At 38.5% G+C, this 15,179-nt stretch overlaps 1 protein-coding gene across 1 annotated transcript in view; it reads left to right on the top strand.

Annotated features, from left to right (window-relative positions):
* Window positions 1–15,179, top strand: part of DENND5A (DENN domain containing 5A) — an 81,594-nt gene that overhangs the window by 33,923 nt on the left and 32,492 nt on the right. Inside the window, exons 5-6 of the mRNA XM_087821722.1 lie at window positions 7,082–7,269; window positions 13,919–14,236. Coding sequence (XP_087677848.1) covers window positions 7,082–7,269; window positions 13,919–14,236 — 506 coding nt within the window. The remainder of the gene's footprint in view (window positions 1–7,081; window positions 7,270–13,918; window positions 14,237–15,179) is intronic.

Here is a 15,179-nt window from a genome sequence, read left to right as displayed (position 1 = left end):
ATAAAAAGGGTAGTGAATAGGATAATTGAAAAAGTTATTTAAGTCTGGACATCCTAAAAATGATACATCTATTAAACATTTTATTTTAACTTAAAACATGAGTGTGTAGTCACCAATCTTTTGATGAAGGGTCTGGGCATTTAAAAAAATTTTTTATTATGGGCCCACTAATCAGATGTCTGTGTTGTTTTTCTTGGATAAACAGCACCCATAATGATTCATTCACTAGGTTTTTCAGATATTATTTTAAAAAATGGAGTGAGAACTTAAAAAACATTATAAAAGAGCCAGAGTGGAGGCTACCTGTAGATTGTTGCAGTTTTCCATAGTTTGTACTTTATTGCCTCATGATATTTCTGATTCACTTATAGTATTTTTTAGTGACTTTGCATTACTGAGTTTTTTTAAAGCATTTAATTTTGTTTTCAGAGAAACCACTCTTTCTTTTGCTCTCATATTTTACCATTTATTTACAAACTATTTGGTTAAATTATATAATACAGTTATAAGTTCAACTCGCACAAATTGCCGCATTAGTTTTTTTATTGCAAAAGTAATGTATACTCAAGGCATATAATCAAAACAGTTTCAAAGGCAGTAAAATGAAATCTTCCTCTCTCTCAAGTTTTTTGTGTATCCCTAATGAAAATAATAGTTTTAAAAAACAAATATGTGGACAAACAATGCAGAGAAAGTTGTAAGTTTTCCTCTTTTGATCTACAGTCCTACCCCTGTGATCTCTTAATTTTTTTAATGTCCTCCGAAATATTTTTAAACAATGCACTATTTTTTATGTAAATGTAATTTTTAATTAAATTTATTGGGGTCACATTGGTTAATAGGGTCATATAGAATTTAAGTGTACATTACTATGGTACATAATCTGTATATTGCGTTGTGTACTCACCACCCATAGTCAAATCATCTTCCTTCTGGGATGCAGCAAAAGCAGTAATAAGAGGGAAGTTTATATCATTGCAGGCCTATCTCAAGAAACGAGAGAAATACCAAGTTAACAACCTAACATTACATCTTAAAGAACAAGAAAAAAACAAAAGCAGAAGAAAGGAAATAATAAAAATTAGAGCAGAATTGAATGAAATAGAGAGCAAAAGACTATACAAAAAATTAATACAGCTCTAGCCAGTTTGACTCAGTGGTTGGAGCATCAGCCCATGGACCGAAGGGTCATGGGTTTGATTCCCAGTCAAGGGCTTGTACCTCGGTTGAAGGTTCGATCCCCAGCCACCATTGGGAGGCAACTGTTATAGAAATAGATTTGTGTGTGTATTAGAGTCAGGAATATAAGTTTGATGTATGTATTAGATTTGAAATAAGTAACTTCATCTTGTGTGACCGAGTGTAATTGTGAGGCCTGCGTGCCACGATAAGATTAACACTTTGTAGCCCTGGCTTCCAAGCAGGCCCGCGCTCTGTAGGACCCTGATAAGACACACTGAAGACGCACCACACCTTCAACCCAGCTGTTAAAAGCAGCGGCTTTTCGGCCACACAAGATGAAGTTACTTATTTCAAATCTAATACATACATCAAACTTATATTCCTGACTCTAATACACACACAAATCTATTTCTATAACAGTGGCGTATACTTGCCAATTCTTTGGCACAATCCTGCCGACTACGCCAACTGTCCCAGTTTCTCTGGAGACATAAACGCAGGTGGTCTAACTCCCAATACGTGGCTATACCACCGTGAGGGTCGAGAGACACTTTAATTCAATAAGACCGAGCCAATAATTCAAGTTTCAAGAAGGGAGACAGAGACAAACATAAAGCAAATCACACAGGGTTTATTTACCAGTTCCCAATGGTTCTTGGCACCAGCAGGCCACCCGGAGGATCCGCTGAAAGACACACACGAGGTCTGGGGGTGCGGCCGCGACGGCGTCGGTCACTGCAGCCCTCTGGAAGTTCTCCTAGAGAGGTGCAGGGCAGAGCAAGGCAGGGTCAGCTTTCCCGGAGCTGGGGACGAAGTCTGTGGAGGGCAGACAAGCATCCAAAGATGTGGCCAAAAAGCCGCTGCTTTTAACAGCTGGGTTGAAGGTGTGGTGCGTCTTCAGTGTGTCTTATCAGGGTCCTACAGAGCGCGGGCCTGCTTGGAAGCCAGGGCTACAAAGTGTTAATCTTATCATGGCACGCAGGCCTCACAATTACACTCGGTCACACAAGATGAAGTTACTTATTTCAAATCTAATACATACATCAAACTTATATTCCTGACTCTAATACACACACAAATCTATTTCTATAACAGCAACCAATCAATGTGTCTCTCTCAAGTTGATGTCCTCCCCCCCCCGCCCCCCAACTCCTCCCTTCCTTCCTTTCACTCTCTAAAAACCAATGGTAAAAATATCCTTGGGCGAGGATTAAGAAAAAAAATTAATACAACACAATGGCTCTTTGAAAAGATTAATAAACTTGATAAACCCTTGGCTAGACTCACTAAGGAAGAAATAGAAACAACTCATATAAACAAAATCAGAAATGAAAGAGAAGTTACAGCTGACATCACAGATATACAGAGGATTGTACTAGATAGAATACTATGAAAGACTATATGCCATCAAATTCAGTAACCTAGAAGAAATGGGTAAGTTCCTAGAAATATATAACTTTCTCAGACTGAGTTATGAAGAAATGGAAAATCTAAACAGACCAGCAAATACATGTATTAATTTTAATATTTTAAAAATTATACATCTACATTATGATATTTTAAAAAGAATTTTACCATACCCATAAGTAAGTGTTTTAAATATGGTATATTGAAACTTGGAAAAAAGCATTTCAGTCACATGGTAGAAATTTCAAACATTACAAAAGAGTATATAGTGAAGTGTAAGACTTTCACCTCTGGCCCCTGGTTCTCCTTTAGAGAGATTACCACTGTCTCCTTCCAGACGCAGTTATGCATATACAACATGTATACAGATGGGAGCATACTCATCATTGTTTTGGACCTTGTTTCATTTAATAATGCATCTTGGAGATATCAGGACATAGAGATGAGGTTATTTCTGAAGAACAAAGAGTACATGAGAAACATCCTTATTCATACAGTTTTCACAGAAGTGCAAGTATGCAGAGACAGTTTATAATTCAGTTTCTAATGTGCAGGAACTGCCCTGCAGTTTGTTTAGGAGTGAACTTACCTGTAGAACGATCCTCAGTCTGTCTTTCTTTGCACAGAGAAATGTCATAAAATGTGCTGATTCCTTCCTTCTCATCACTTAGTGGTGATTGTAATCCCAGAATGTTTCGCATTATCTCCTTTTGTTAAAAGTAATTGCTCATTAAACATTATGGGAGCTGTGAGAGAACCTGGATCCAGACAGTTGCCTGGATCTGAAGTGTCTCCATTTGATTTTGATTAGCTGAAATGCTCTGGATGCAGATGACCTTCATCTGCTTCCTATTTATTGGTTTCCCCTTCTTGTAACCATGAGCACATAAGCAATGTCAAAGGAAGTAATGATTTTATCATTTGTATTGGTGTATAGAAAAGGGTTTTGTACAGTTGTTTACTGCTCTTCGAGGTCAGCATCCTAGTGTGAGTACCACAGATTGCTGTATCCCTGAGGCATTGTTTATTAGGCCATTCTTCAAGGTGGGCTGTAGATTTTGTAAAATATAAAAATGTAGAGAAAAATAAACCCACAGCTCACACAGATCAGAAAGGCTATAAAATCGCAAATTCCTAGTATCTATAAAGCCAAAACCACATAAATCGAAAGCTGTTTAGCTTTGAAAGAGATTACCTCTCACCTCGGAAAAAGTGTTTTGTTTCTAACAATCCCACAATTTCAAGAGCATCACAAGGAATTCTTCAGAAATTTCAATTTGAGGCAAATAAAGTTATCCACTGTAGCAGAAATAAGTGGGCTGAGTTTCAGATACTAGATTATATTCATCCGGAAAAGTAAGGAAAAACCAGAACTAGACTTCTGTGCTATTGAAAATCCTGCTTTGATGGAGCAAAGAAAGCCCCTTCCTTCAGATTCTAGCATGCTGTTTTATGATTATAGAGTAGATGTTCACAGACACTGAAGCTAGTGCCCAGGAAGCCTTATGACAAAGGCATTTCAGGGCCTCTTTGCTCAGTGTCTATGCCAGGAATTCCAGCCCATGTAAACCACCTGGAAGGAGAAAGCTTTTTTATTTTTTTCATGATTGAAGGGCCTCTATACGTCCTGCCTTTTTGTTTTTTAAGTCCAGAAATGGTGTATGTATGTGTGCGCACTCAAAAGAGAGTGGGGTCATTTAGCGTAATATTTATTCAAAATATGTGTTTAAGAGCCAGTGTTGTAACATAGTAAGACTAGACCTTCAGCTTTAAATATCACTTGAAGGTTTCTTAGGCTCTTTCTTTCTTTCTTTCTTTCTTTCTTTCTTTCTTTCTTTCTTTCTTTCTTTCTTTCTTTCTTTCTTTCTATTTATTTATTTTTAATATATCTTTATTGATTTCAGAGAGAGGAAGGGAGATGGGGAGAGAGAGATAGAAACATCAATGATGAGAGAGTCATTGATTGGCTGCCTCCTGCATGGCCCCAACTGGGGATTGAGCCTGCAACCTGGGCATGTGCCCTGACGGAGAATCGAACCGTGATCTCCTGGATCCTAGGTCAGTGCTCAACTGCTGAGCCACACCTGGCCGGGCAAGGCTTTTACATTCTTTTGGTTCATCTTAATTTTGAATTTTAAAATAAATTCTTATGATGTCTAAGATTCTCAAGATTATTGCTCTTGAATGGATTATTTACAGACATATCCATAAAAAAGAGCTGGAAAATATAAGAATTGAGATCTCATCTGGAAAATCATTAGAATTCTTCTAAATAATAATTAGAGTAATCATAGAGCAGACGGATTTCAGAAAAAAGCAGATAAACAAGCAGAGTTGTACTGGTGCCCTATGGAATTGAGGTATTACAGAAAGGCTGAAGATAGAGCTTGTACTGGTCTAAATCTTACTAAGTTGTTGCTTACTTTCATGTAGGACTAAATACTTTTTCTAAAATGTTATATGTAATTATCTAATTTAGTCCTTGTGAGAGGCTTTTTTTTTTTTTGGTATTTGGGAATTGTTTTTGTTGTTACTTCAATGGCAAGGAAGTCCTCACTAAATAGTTTTTAATATAGGAATGACAATGCTTTGCATGGGCACAATGAAAAATGTGATGCTTTCTTTTTAAACTTGTATCAGTCTGTACCCCCTGATCATTAGTGAATATGAAAAGCTCATGCTCTTTTGTCCTTTTGCTAAATCAGTTATATATATATATATATATATATTTATATTTATATTTATATTTATATATATATATATTTTTTAAATATATATATATTTTTAAAATATATATATATATTTTTAAGTTTTATTATTGTTTAAAATATTACAGATGTCCCTTTTTCTCCCCAATGACCCGTTCCACCCCGTTCCTTCCCCCTCCCCAGTCCCTCTCCCCACCATTGTCCATGTCCTTGGGTTGTGTATATATGCATATAAATTCTTTGGTTACTCTCTCCCCCTCTACCCACCCGCCCTCCTCCATCCCTCTGACATTCATCAGTCTCATCTATGCTTCCATGTCATTGAATCTATAGTTATATTTTGTTTTTCACTATTGGTGATCAAGTCTCTGAGCTCAGTTTTACCCACTGATGGCTTACATCACCTATCTGTCATGTGCCTCAGTTTCCCCAAAGCAGCATATGATGCATTTTTCTGTAGTGTACTCAAAATGTTAGAGACTATGAAGTTTTAGTCAATAATTTCTATTTATTTGCATTACTAGTTAAAAAAATAACAAAACGATTTCCAGATTGTGTTCTTTGCTTAGCCAGGAGCAGGGTGATAACTTGCAAAGCATTAGTCAGCAGAGGTAGGATGCTTTGTTAAACTTCTATGTAGTTGCTATATACCAATTTCTGTTCACTTCCTGCTCAGTCTTCCTCATTTTCTGGAAAGCTTTTTGTTACTTGTAACTTTTTTATGAACCAAGCTGTGATTTGTTTAAATAATGTGGTCGGTTTTTAGTACATGGAACCACTTTAACCCTTAGGAAAGCTCATTTGAAACCAGCCATTCCAGGAGGATATTACTCAGATGATTTTTAAAGAATATATATAGTTTTATTGATTTCAGAGAGAGGAAGGAAGAGGGAGAGAGATAGAAACATGGATGATGAGAGTCATTGATCGGCTACCTCTTGCACATCCCCTGCTGGGGATCGAGCCGGCAACCCGGGCATGTGCCCTGACCGGGAATCGAACCACAATCTCATGGATCATAGATTGATGTTCAACCGCTGAGCCATGCTACTGGGCACTCAGATGATTTTAAAATTAATGTTCCTGCTTTGTCCCTTTTTGCCCAAAAAGGGAAATACCACTTGTGAATAGTAATTTTTTTAGTTTCGATTTTAACTGGTCCGTTTTATTGGCTTTGCCAATGTATTTATTACTCACTTAAAAAAATAAAACAGGTCTAGAAATTGCATTCTGAAGAAGAGCTAAACTGAGCACAAGCCTTCCCCTCCACACTGCCTCTGACCTAGAACAAGAGTTTGAATCATGAAAGTCAGTCGTATGGGTCTTTCAAGTTCTAGGAAAGTGTTAAAATAACCCATTTGTGCTGTTCTCATTCAGGAAAGGTTGCAGCTCCTTATAGAATGCAGACATATCTGAGTGGTAAAAGAGCCTGTTTGGGCTTCCATGCTGAATTAGAGACCCAGAGTACTATTCCTTTTCTTTTCATTTCAGTTCCACTTAAGAGAATCTACTTAACATTCTGGTTTAGCAAGGTGCTACTTATGATTTCTATTATATTTTCATATTAAATTTTATTAGAAGCAAGGACCTGTGTGTGGGAGGGTGTATTTCAACTTGTGATTTGTTGACGTCTTTGACACCCACTAGGGAATCACACACTGCGCATACCCTTGTAGAAGTTTATTCTGATTCTTTCTAATGTGAAATTGTGATTTTAACTTGCTATTTGGGAAGCAAGTGCCTCTCTTTTGACTGATTTGTGTTTGTTTTTTGTTTTGACCTAGATTACCAGAGACTGATGACTGTGGCAGAGACAATTACAGCTCTCATGTTTCCTTTCCAGTGGCAGCATGTCTATGTCCCTATCCTCCCAGCTTCTCTCCTACATTTCTTAGATGCTCCTGTTCCATACTTGATGGGCTTGCATTCCAATGGCTTGGATGACCGGTCAAAGCTGGAGCTGCCTCAGGAGGTGAGAGAAATGTGGAGCTTGAGTGCTGATGCCCCTGTCCCCAATCTAGGATTGGGAGAGAAGGGCTTTGGGATATGCCTACTGTGGTGTAACCAAGTTTATTTTCTTTTATTTGGGGGAATATTAATAACTTTCCAGGAAAGAAAGTAAAAACAGTGAACATTTAGCTCAGTTTATATCATTCCTGAAACACTGGTAACCTTTTTACCTTTTTAAAAATATATATATATCTTTATTGATTTCAGAGAGACGAAGAGAGAGGAAGAGAGAGAAACATCAATGATGAGAGAATCGTCATTGATCGGTTGCCTCTTACGCGCCCCCGACTGGGGATCGAGCCGGCAACCTGGGCATGTGCCCTGACTGGGAATCGAACCGTGATCTCCTGGATCATAGGTCGATGCTCAACTGCTGAGCCATGCCTGGCCGGATGAACACTGGTCGTCTTTATCACTTGACATATATATTGTAATCTCTGTGTTTATACAGTTGTGAATTGCCTTTTCATACAGTTTTTAAAACACAGTATTTTGCACACTTTTAAAGATATTTATTAGAAATTATTATATAAAATGTTAAACATATACAAAAGAGTAGCATAAGGAATCCATATGTTCTCAGTGCCCAGCTTCAACAGTTATTGTACATTGTATTTTACATTATATTTTATTTCTATACCTTCTGCCTCCTTTATTTTAAGGAAATCCACAAAATATAATTTTATAACTACTCTAGTACTCAGATGTATATTAATAAATCAGTGGTTTTCTTTTACAGGCCACAGTTGATCTGTAAAGTTGACTTGTTCATTGTGATTCTTATGGTACTGGGTCAGCTTTTTTTTTTTTAATTTTTAAATTTTATTTTTGTTTAAAATATTACAGGTGCCCCTTTTTCTCCCCAATGACCCATTCCACCCCGTCTAAGTCAGCTTTGAAAAGTTTCCTTGTTCAATATAGGAAGGCCTTGAGAGAATGCTTTTTTCCTCTTGCTGTGAGGGTGGTCTGCTCTTCTTTCCTATTGTTTTAAATACGAAAAGAGTTGATTAAAAATATGTATTTATATGTTTATTTCCTACTTTACTCTAAATAGTAGATTTAAAGCATGACTAGAAATAAGATTGCTTTATTTTTTATTTACCTAGAGTTACCAATAGAACTGGTCCACCTTATTAGGTCATTTTGTGACTGGTATGAAACTAGCTGGGAAAAGGGCTTTCCTCCTCTGACTTTCTTCGACATTAGAAAGGCCTGGGAAGAAGATTTTGGAATATATATACACTGGTGTCAACATGACTCTCTTTCCTCCCTTCCTCAGAATTTTTTTTGTGGGGGAAGGGTTTTTTTTTGTTGTAACTGAAGAATATGAGTAAGGGGACCTCAAAGAAGAGAGCATTCTCATGGAATTGGATCTGAGCAGCATTCAGGTTGTTAGGCATGTCTGGACAGCATGCTTAATGAAACCGCTGATAATTAGATCATGTTTGTAATATTTAAATTATAGTAAAATGCATCTCTTTACTCTTTTTTTCTCCACTTTGGCTTTAGAATTAAAATGTCTTTTTTGTAGCTTTTTAAATTTCTACCTCTTTTGCTCCTTTGATTCTGTAGAGCTTTGTACTACTTGAGATGGGACAAGATTAATTAAAGGCAGAAAAGTTCTAAATGATGGAGAAAACCATTGAGTTGGAGTATTGGGTTTTTATTGTGTATTTATCTACTCTACTGATAAACAAACATGAAGAGTAGATACCAAAGATTAGAGAACGGGGCTTTTTTTGTTGTTTGTTCTAAACAAATGCATATTTAATATTGACATCTCAGTAAACCTAATTATAATTTTTGAAAGTCAAAATAAGTGTAACAGCAACAAATGGTTGAAGATGCAAAGCCAAAAAGACATGCTGCATGCATAATCTAATAAACAGGTCACTAGGTAAAAAGCCAGATTTGTAAGTTTTATTTTAATCTTTGGAATTAGCTTGCTGTATACTTGGGGCAAGTTCTGTTCCCTGAAGGCTCTCTCAGCATCGTTTTTGTGTGTGTTTCATATATGTGTTTGTATGAAGAGGCTGCAAGGATGTCAGTAGTTTTCTCCGTGGGATTGTTTAAGAAACCTGAAAGTTCACCCTCTTCTGTGGTATTGGGGCCTTCACTTTTGCAGTATTCCCCAGCATTGCTGCTTTCTCTGACTCTCACTGTCGTCTGTTCGGGAAGAAGTGGTGACTGTGGGCTATAGAATACCGGTCTATACTTAATAAGCAATCACAGGGTTTGAGGGTTCCACTTCATCAGACCTCATCCAGGGGGCAGTTTCATAACTGGGTATTTTCTACATTGATTTTTAGCAGATAACCTCTGAGATATCTGTCTGTGTAGTCCCCATGGCTACACATAAAGAATAGAGAGTGATAATATCTCTTAAAGACAACTTTGGGATGTCTCATAAATGATACATTTATGGTAAAAAATTCTAACAGTGCACAAAAGCATAAAGAATAAAGTAAAAATTTTACCACCCAGAGAGAACTACTTTCAGCATTTTGGTGGGCATCCTTTGATATCTTTATGCTGCTAGAAGGAAGCTTTGAGGCAGTACTGGGGAAGTTCACCTGGGCCTGTGCAGGAGGGCATTGTCAGGGTACTGGGGTAGGGCAAACTTGATCTGTAAGAAGGGACTTTAGAGGGACGGAGAGTGTATATTCCCTGACTCTCCTCTGTATCAGAATTCATCAGTTGCTGCTCCATCTTTGGGCATCAGAAGTCTGAAAAGCCCTTTGTTTCTTTTTACATCAACACATGAGCTCAGCTCGCCCTGAGCAAGTGAGAGTGCTGGGCTGCCTTTGTGAGGCATCCTTTGTCCTGTGCTTTTGTTTTGGGTTTCATTGTCTGAGTTCAGGAAATAGGTAGTTGGTCCACAGCTATGTCAGGGGAAGCAAGCAGAGGATACAAGAGTAAAGAAGTGGGTGTTACTACTTTCTGTCTTGGGCCCTTCTTTCTTTCCTGCTTTCCCCCTCTCTCAGGGTACTCCTTCAGTCTCTTTCCCCAGTAATTTGTGTGTTGGGCTCCCCTTCAGTGAATAACATGGAGATAGACTGGGGGGTGAGGTTGCTGTGATTTGGTGTTAGGAACGTAGGGCTGGGAAGGGGTATTGTGATTTCCTGTAGGAAGAGATTTGGGAGAGATTTTGGGATTTGGGAGATCCATGTGATCACTACCTCAGAGCAGCTAAGTCTTCCCCTGGCTTTTCCCAATAAGACAGGAGGTTAACTGAGGAAGGCCTATCACTTGGATTTAGTGCTTCTTCCAGACTTCTTGCCCACCAAGCTGTTTTGCAGGAGCTGGCCTCATCTCAGATGGGGAAAGGGGTGCATGAGGAGTTTGAGGTGGGCTTCTGTTTGTCAGAGCCCTCCATGTGCTGGCAGGAAACAGCGTGAGGCTGTTCTATGCGCCTAGTGATTGCATGGCCTCCTTTTTCACTTTGCTTTTTCATCCTTACCTCCTTTAGTCCAACTCTGCAAAGAATGGCTAGTGGTATCTACTCAGAGGCTCCTGTCCTACTCTAGTCCATCTCTGGCATGTGCCTGAGCTGCTTTCTCTCCTCTAGCTACCTGTGATCAGGAGTATATAATATGTGGATATAGCATTTGGAGTTTGTAAAATTCTTTAGATGTTCTATATTTGGCTCACAGCATTGGGAGAAAAGCCAACGAAGCATTGTTGAGCGGATGTGGTTATTTTTGGCGTCCTCTGGGTTTCCTATCCCACAAACTGCTTTTTTTCTTTTAAAGAGAGTATAACCAATGGGGTAAATGCATTGTATGCCTCTAGTGGGTCACAGTGCTTTGTTCTGTTAGCTGTATGGACAGGGCTTAGGAAGCAGGCAGGTGATCTTCATAACTAGATTATTTAATTCTGTCTTTGCTATCTTTTCAAATTACTTGATCTGAAAGCATTTGTAATTTAAAGTCTTAAAGGAATAAACAAAAAATAGCCTATTTTTAGGTCTTAAACTTTTATTGGCCCTTTAACTTAGGCAGGGCTTAAAGTTGTTATCTTATGAAGAACTCTAGAAAGCTAAATTTAAAGTGATTCTTTTTCTAATCTTTGAATCATGGATCTGGGAAAGTTCTCTTTTATAGTTATAGATTGATAGGCAGAGTAATTTATATGCATTGAGCAAATGCTTATTGAATGAATGTATGCATGGATATGTTTAAAACATAGTTTTAATAGATTAAGAGTTTATGGAATAGTTATATTAAGCTGGATTTATGCTATGCTCCTGCCTTTTCTTTTAGAATGCAAGACTTAATTGGTACTGGGATACACAGAAGGGTCAGTGGACCAACATACTGTTAAACAATAGAGGCACCATGCTAAAGGAGAGACTACTTAATAATGGAGCTAGAAAAACTACTTGTCTATAGGGGAAAATAGTAGAAGAGGATCCTTACCTCACACCATAAAATAAACTTGAGATGGATTAAAAAGTTGTCGCCCTGAGGGTTGCTCAGTGGTTAGAGCACCAGACCAAGGACTGAAGAGTCATGGGTTTGATTTCCAGTCAAAGGCACGTACCTCGGTTGCAGGCTCGATCCCCGGCCCTGGTCGCGGAGCTTGCAGCAGGCAACCAGTCAATGTGTCTCTCTCACATTTCTCTCTCTGTTTCTCTCTGTCTCTCTCTCTGTGTCTGTCTCCCCCCCTTCCCCTCTTCTCTCTCTAAGAAAAATCATTGGAAAAAATATCCTCGGGTAAAGATTAACCAAAAAAAAAGTTTAAATGTCAAAAGCAAAACTAAATCTTCTGGAGGAAAATATTAAAACTATGAGAGGATATGTGTAACACAGATAACCTACAAAAAGTTAGCATCAGCAGATAATAAAGAATTCCTACAAATCAGTAAGAAAGAGTATAAGTAACCCAATAGAAAAATGGGTTAAAAACATGAAAGGTATTGCATAAAACATACACATTTTAAAATTTCACTAGCAATTAGAGGTATAAATTAAATTCACCCATTTCTGTGGCAAAATTAAGTAATCTGATGAACCAACATTAGCATCTTTTATTATGGAAATTTCCTATCTAGTAATATTATATATACATCCATTTATTGAAGTTTTATATTCCACATTAAAATGTTGATTAACATTTGTTACGTACTATGGGCCTGGCACTATGCTAAGTCTTCGACATTTATTGTTTTATAATCCTCAAAACAAACCTGTGATATAGGTAATATTCCTGTTATATGAATGAAACAAACATTTTTAGGCACGTAGTAATGCAGTGCAATGAAGGAAATGACAGCTTTCTTAGCTAGAGTAGGGTCATGGTCATCATAAGATAAATTAAAAAAATAAAAGGCATTTCTAATTTGTGGCTGTAAGAAAATTCCAACAGGGACAGGAACTATAAAGTGTTTCAGTGAAATTGAACAAGAAATGTATAAGATCACTAAGGGGAAGAGTGGATATTTAAGAGCTTGAGGATAAGCTGAGTTCAAATCCTAGCTCTACTATTTACTAGCTGTGTGACTTTGGATAAGTTACTTAACCTCTCTTTATCAGTTTTGTCTAAAATAAGGATAGATAGATATTGCCAAGTTGTTCTTTGTTAATCCAGATTACCCACCTCACCACTAGTGTCTCAGAGTGCAGTCTCTTTATCCAGAAGCAATCTTAAAGCCAGAAGGAAGCATAGAAAGCATCCTGACCAGCCACTAAATCTTTCAAATCAGGACTGAGGCTCAGAAAGAGATAATGGTACGCTTGGGGTCATATAGGGAGATAGTGACAGAGTTAGGTCTGGAACCTAGTCTTTCTGACTTCTAGTGGTTTTTTTACTACTGTAAGAATTCATGAATTCGATAAGCATTTTATGAGCATTTATTATGTGTGAGACCTTTGTCTCTATGTCTAGCATAATAATCCTTACCGCTCTGATTTTTTCTCTTTATTTCCGTTTTACAGCTGAGAAAACAGATTGGAAGTCAGGTTTATTTTCATCTTCTTTCTTTTTTTTTAATTCCTCACCTGAGGATATGTTTTACTGAGTTTTAGATAGAGAGGAATTGGGGGTGACGGGGAGAGAGAGAGAAAGAAAGGAACACTGATGTATGAGAAACATCGATCAAACATCAATTGATTGCCTCCCATACTTTCCCCCACCGGGTATCAAACCTGAAACCAGGTAATGTGCCCTGATCCGGAATCAAATCTGCCACCTTTTGGTGTATGGGATGACACTGCAACCCACTGAGTCATACTAGCCAGGGCAAGCCCCATTTTCTTTATATCATACTTCATATGTGCCCATATCAGATGTTCTCTTTCCTCTCTTTTTTTTTTTTTTAAATATGTCTTTATTGATTTCAGAGAGAGGAAGGGAGAGGGAGAAAGAGATAGAGACATCAATGATGAGAGAGTCATTATTGATGGGCTGCCTCCTGCACGCCCCCGACCGGGGATGGAGCCCGCAACCTGGGCATGTGTCTTGACTGGGAATCGAACCTCAATCTGGATCATAGGTTGATGCTCAGCCACTGAGCCACACTGGCCGGGCTCTTTTGTCTCATGTTCATTACCCTTTCTAAAACTCACTCCTGAATGCTCCCTTTACACTCCTCATCCTCTTTTGACTACCAGGCGAACCTCTGCTTTGTGGACATTGATAACCACTTCATTGAGCTGCCGGAGGACTTGCCTCAGTTTCCCAACAAATTGGAGTTTGTCCAGGAAGTCTCTGAAATTCTCATGGCATTTGGCATTCCCCCTGAAGGGAACCTTCATTGCAGTGAGAGTGCCTCCAAGCTGAAGAGGCTCCGGGCCTCTGAGCTTGTCTCTGACAAGAGGAATGGGAACATCGCAGGCTCCCCTTTGCATTCCTATGAGCTCCTCAAGGAGAATGAAACTATCGCCCGGCTGCAAGCCTTGGTCAAGAGGACTGGGGTGAGCCTGGAAAAGGTAAGACGCTCTGTATGAATCTGTGACAGGTTTGGTCTGTGGTAGGGTGCTGTCCTGGTGAAACAAATTGTGGGATGAGAAAGCACTCAGTTCAGGAAAAGGCATATTTGTTATCAGTGAAAGAACACTCCCTTATGGGAGACTGGATTCAGCTCTGGCAACATTTTCCTAGTAAATGCTACTTGAATCTAAATCTGGGATTAAATCTGGGTAGTTTCTCACTTGGGCATCAAGTTCACATTCTATGTGAATACTACAGCAGGGTGACCCAGAGGGATGATGTTGGCAATCTTCGTGTTCAGACCTCTTTCAGATCCATTACCCTGTGAGCTTCACAGCCACCTAAAGCGCTCAGAGCAGGTATTTTTAACTCTCTTTAATAGCTCAAGGAACCAAGGCTTAGAGAGCCTGAGTGCTTTGCCTAACATTAAATGGCCAGTAAGTAGCTGAGCTGAGGCTAGAACCTGGTCCCCTTGAATTCTAGTCCTATACTTTTTCCAGGGATGTACTTAGCTTTTTTCTTTAATGAGACTACCAGATTTCTGCAATTTTTTACCCATCTCTTCACCCTCCCTCATTCTTACTGTTAAATTATTTTTGTAAATTACATATAGGCAGAATGGGCCAATGTAATCATTTTGTGGGGCTATATTTATGTGTGTGTGTATGTATGTATTATTATTTTTCAAGAGAGGGAGGAAGAGAGAGAGGAGGGAGAGAAACAAACATTAATGTGAGAGAGATACATCGATTGGTTACTTCCCATATGTGCCTTGACTGGGGATTGAACCCACAGCCTAGGTTTGTTTCCTGACCGGGAAGGGAACCTGCAACCTTTTGGTTCCATGGGACGATACTCCAATCAACTGAACCACACCAGCCAGGGCTTGTTGGGCAATTTTTTAGTGAAGTGTGAAACATTTCATTTTCCTGCTTTATATAT

Source organism: Miniopterus natalensis, chromosome 11 (genome assembly GCF_054644295.1).
Source record: "Miniopterus natalensis isolate mMinNat1 chromosome 11, mMinNat1.hap1, whole genome shotgun sequence".
Lineage (NCBI taxonomy): Eukaryota > Metazoa > Chordata > Mammalia > Chiroptera > Miniopteridae > Miniopterus > Miniopterus natalensis.
This window is presented reverse-complemented; position numbering and strand designations above follow the sequence as displayed.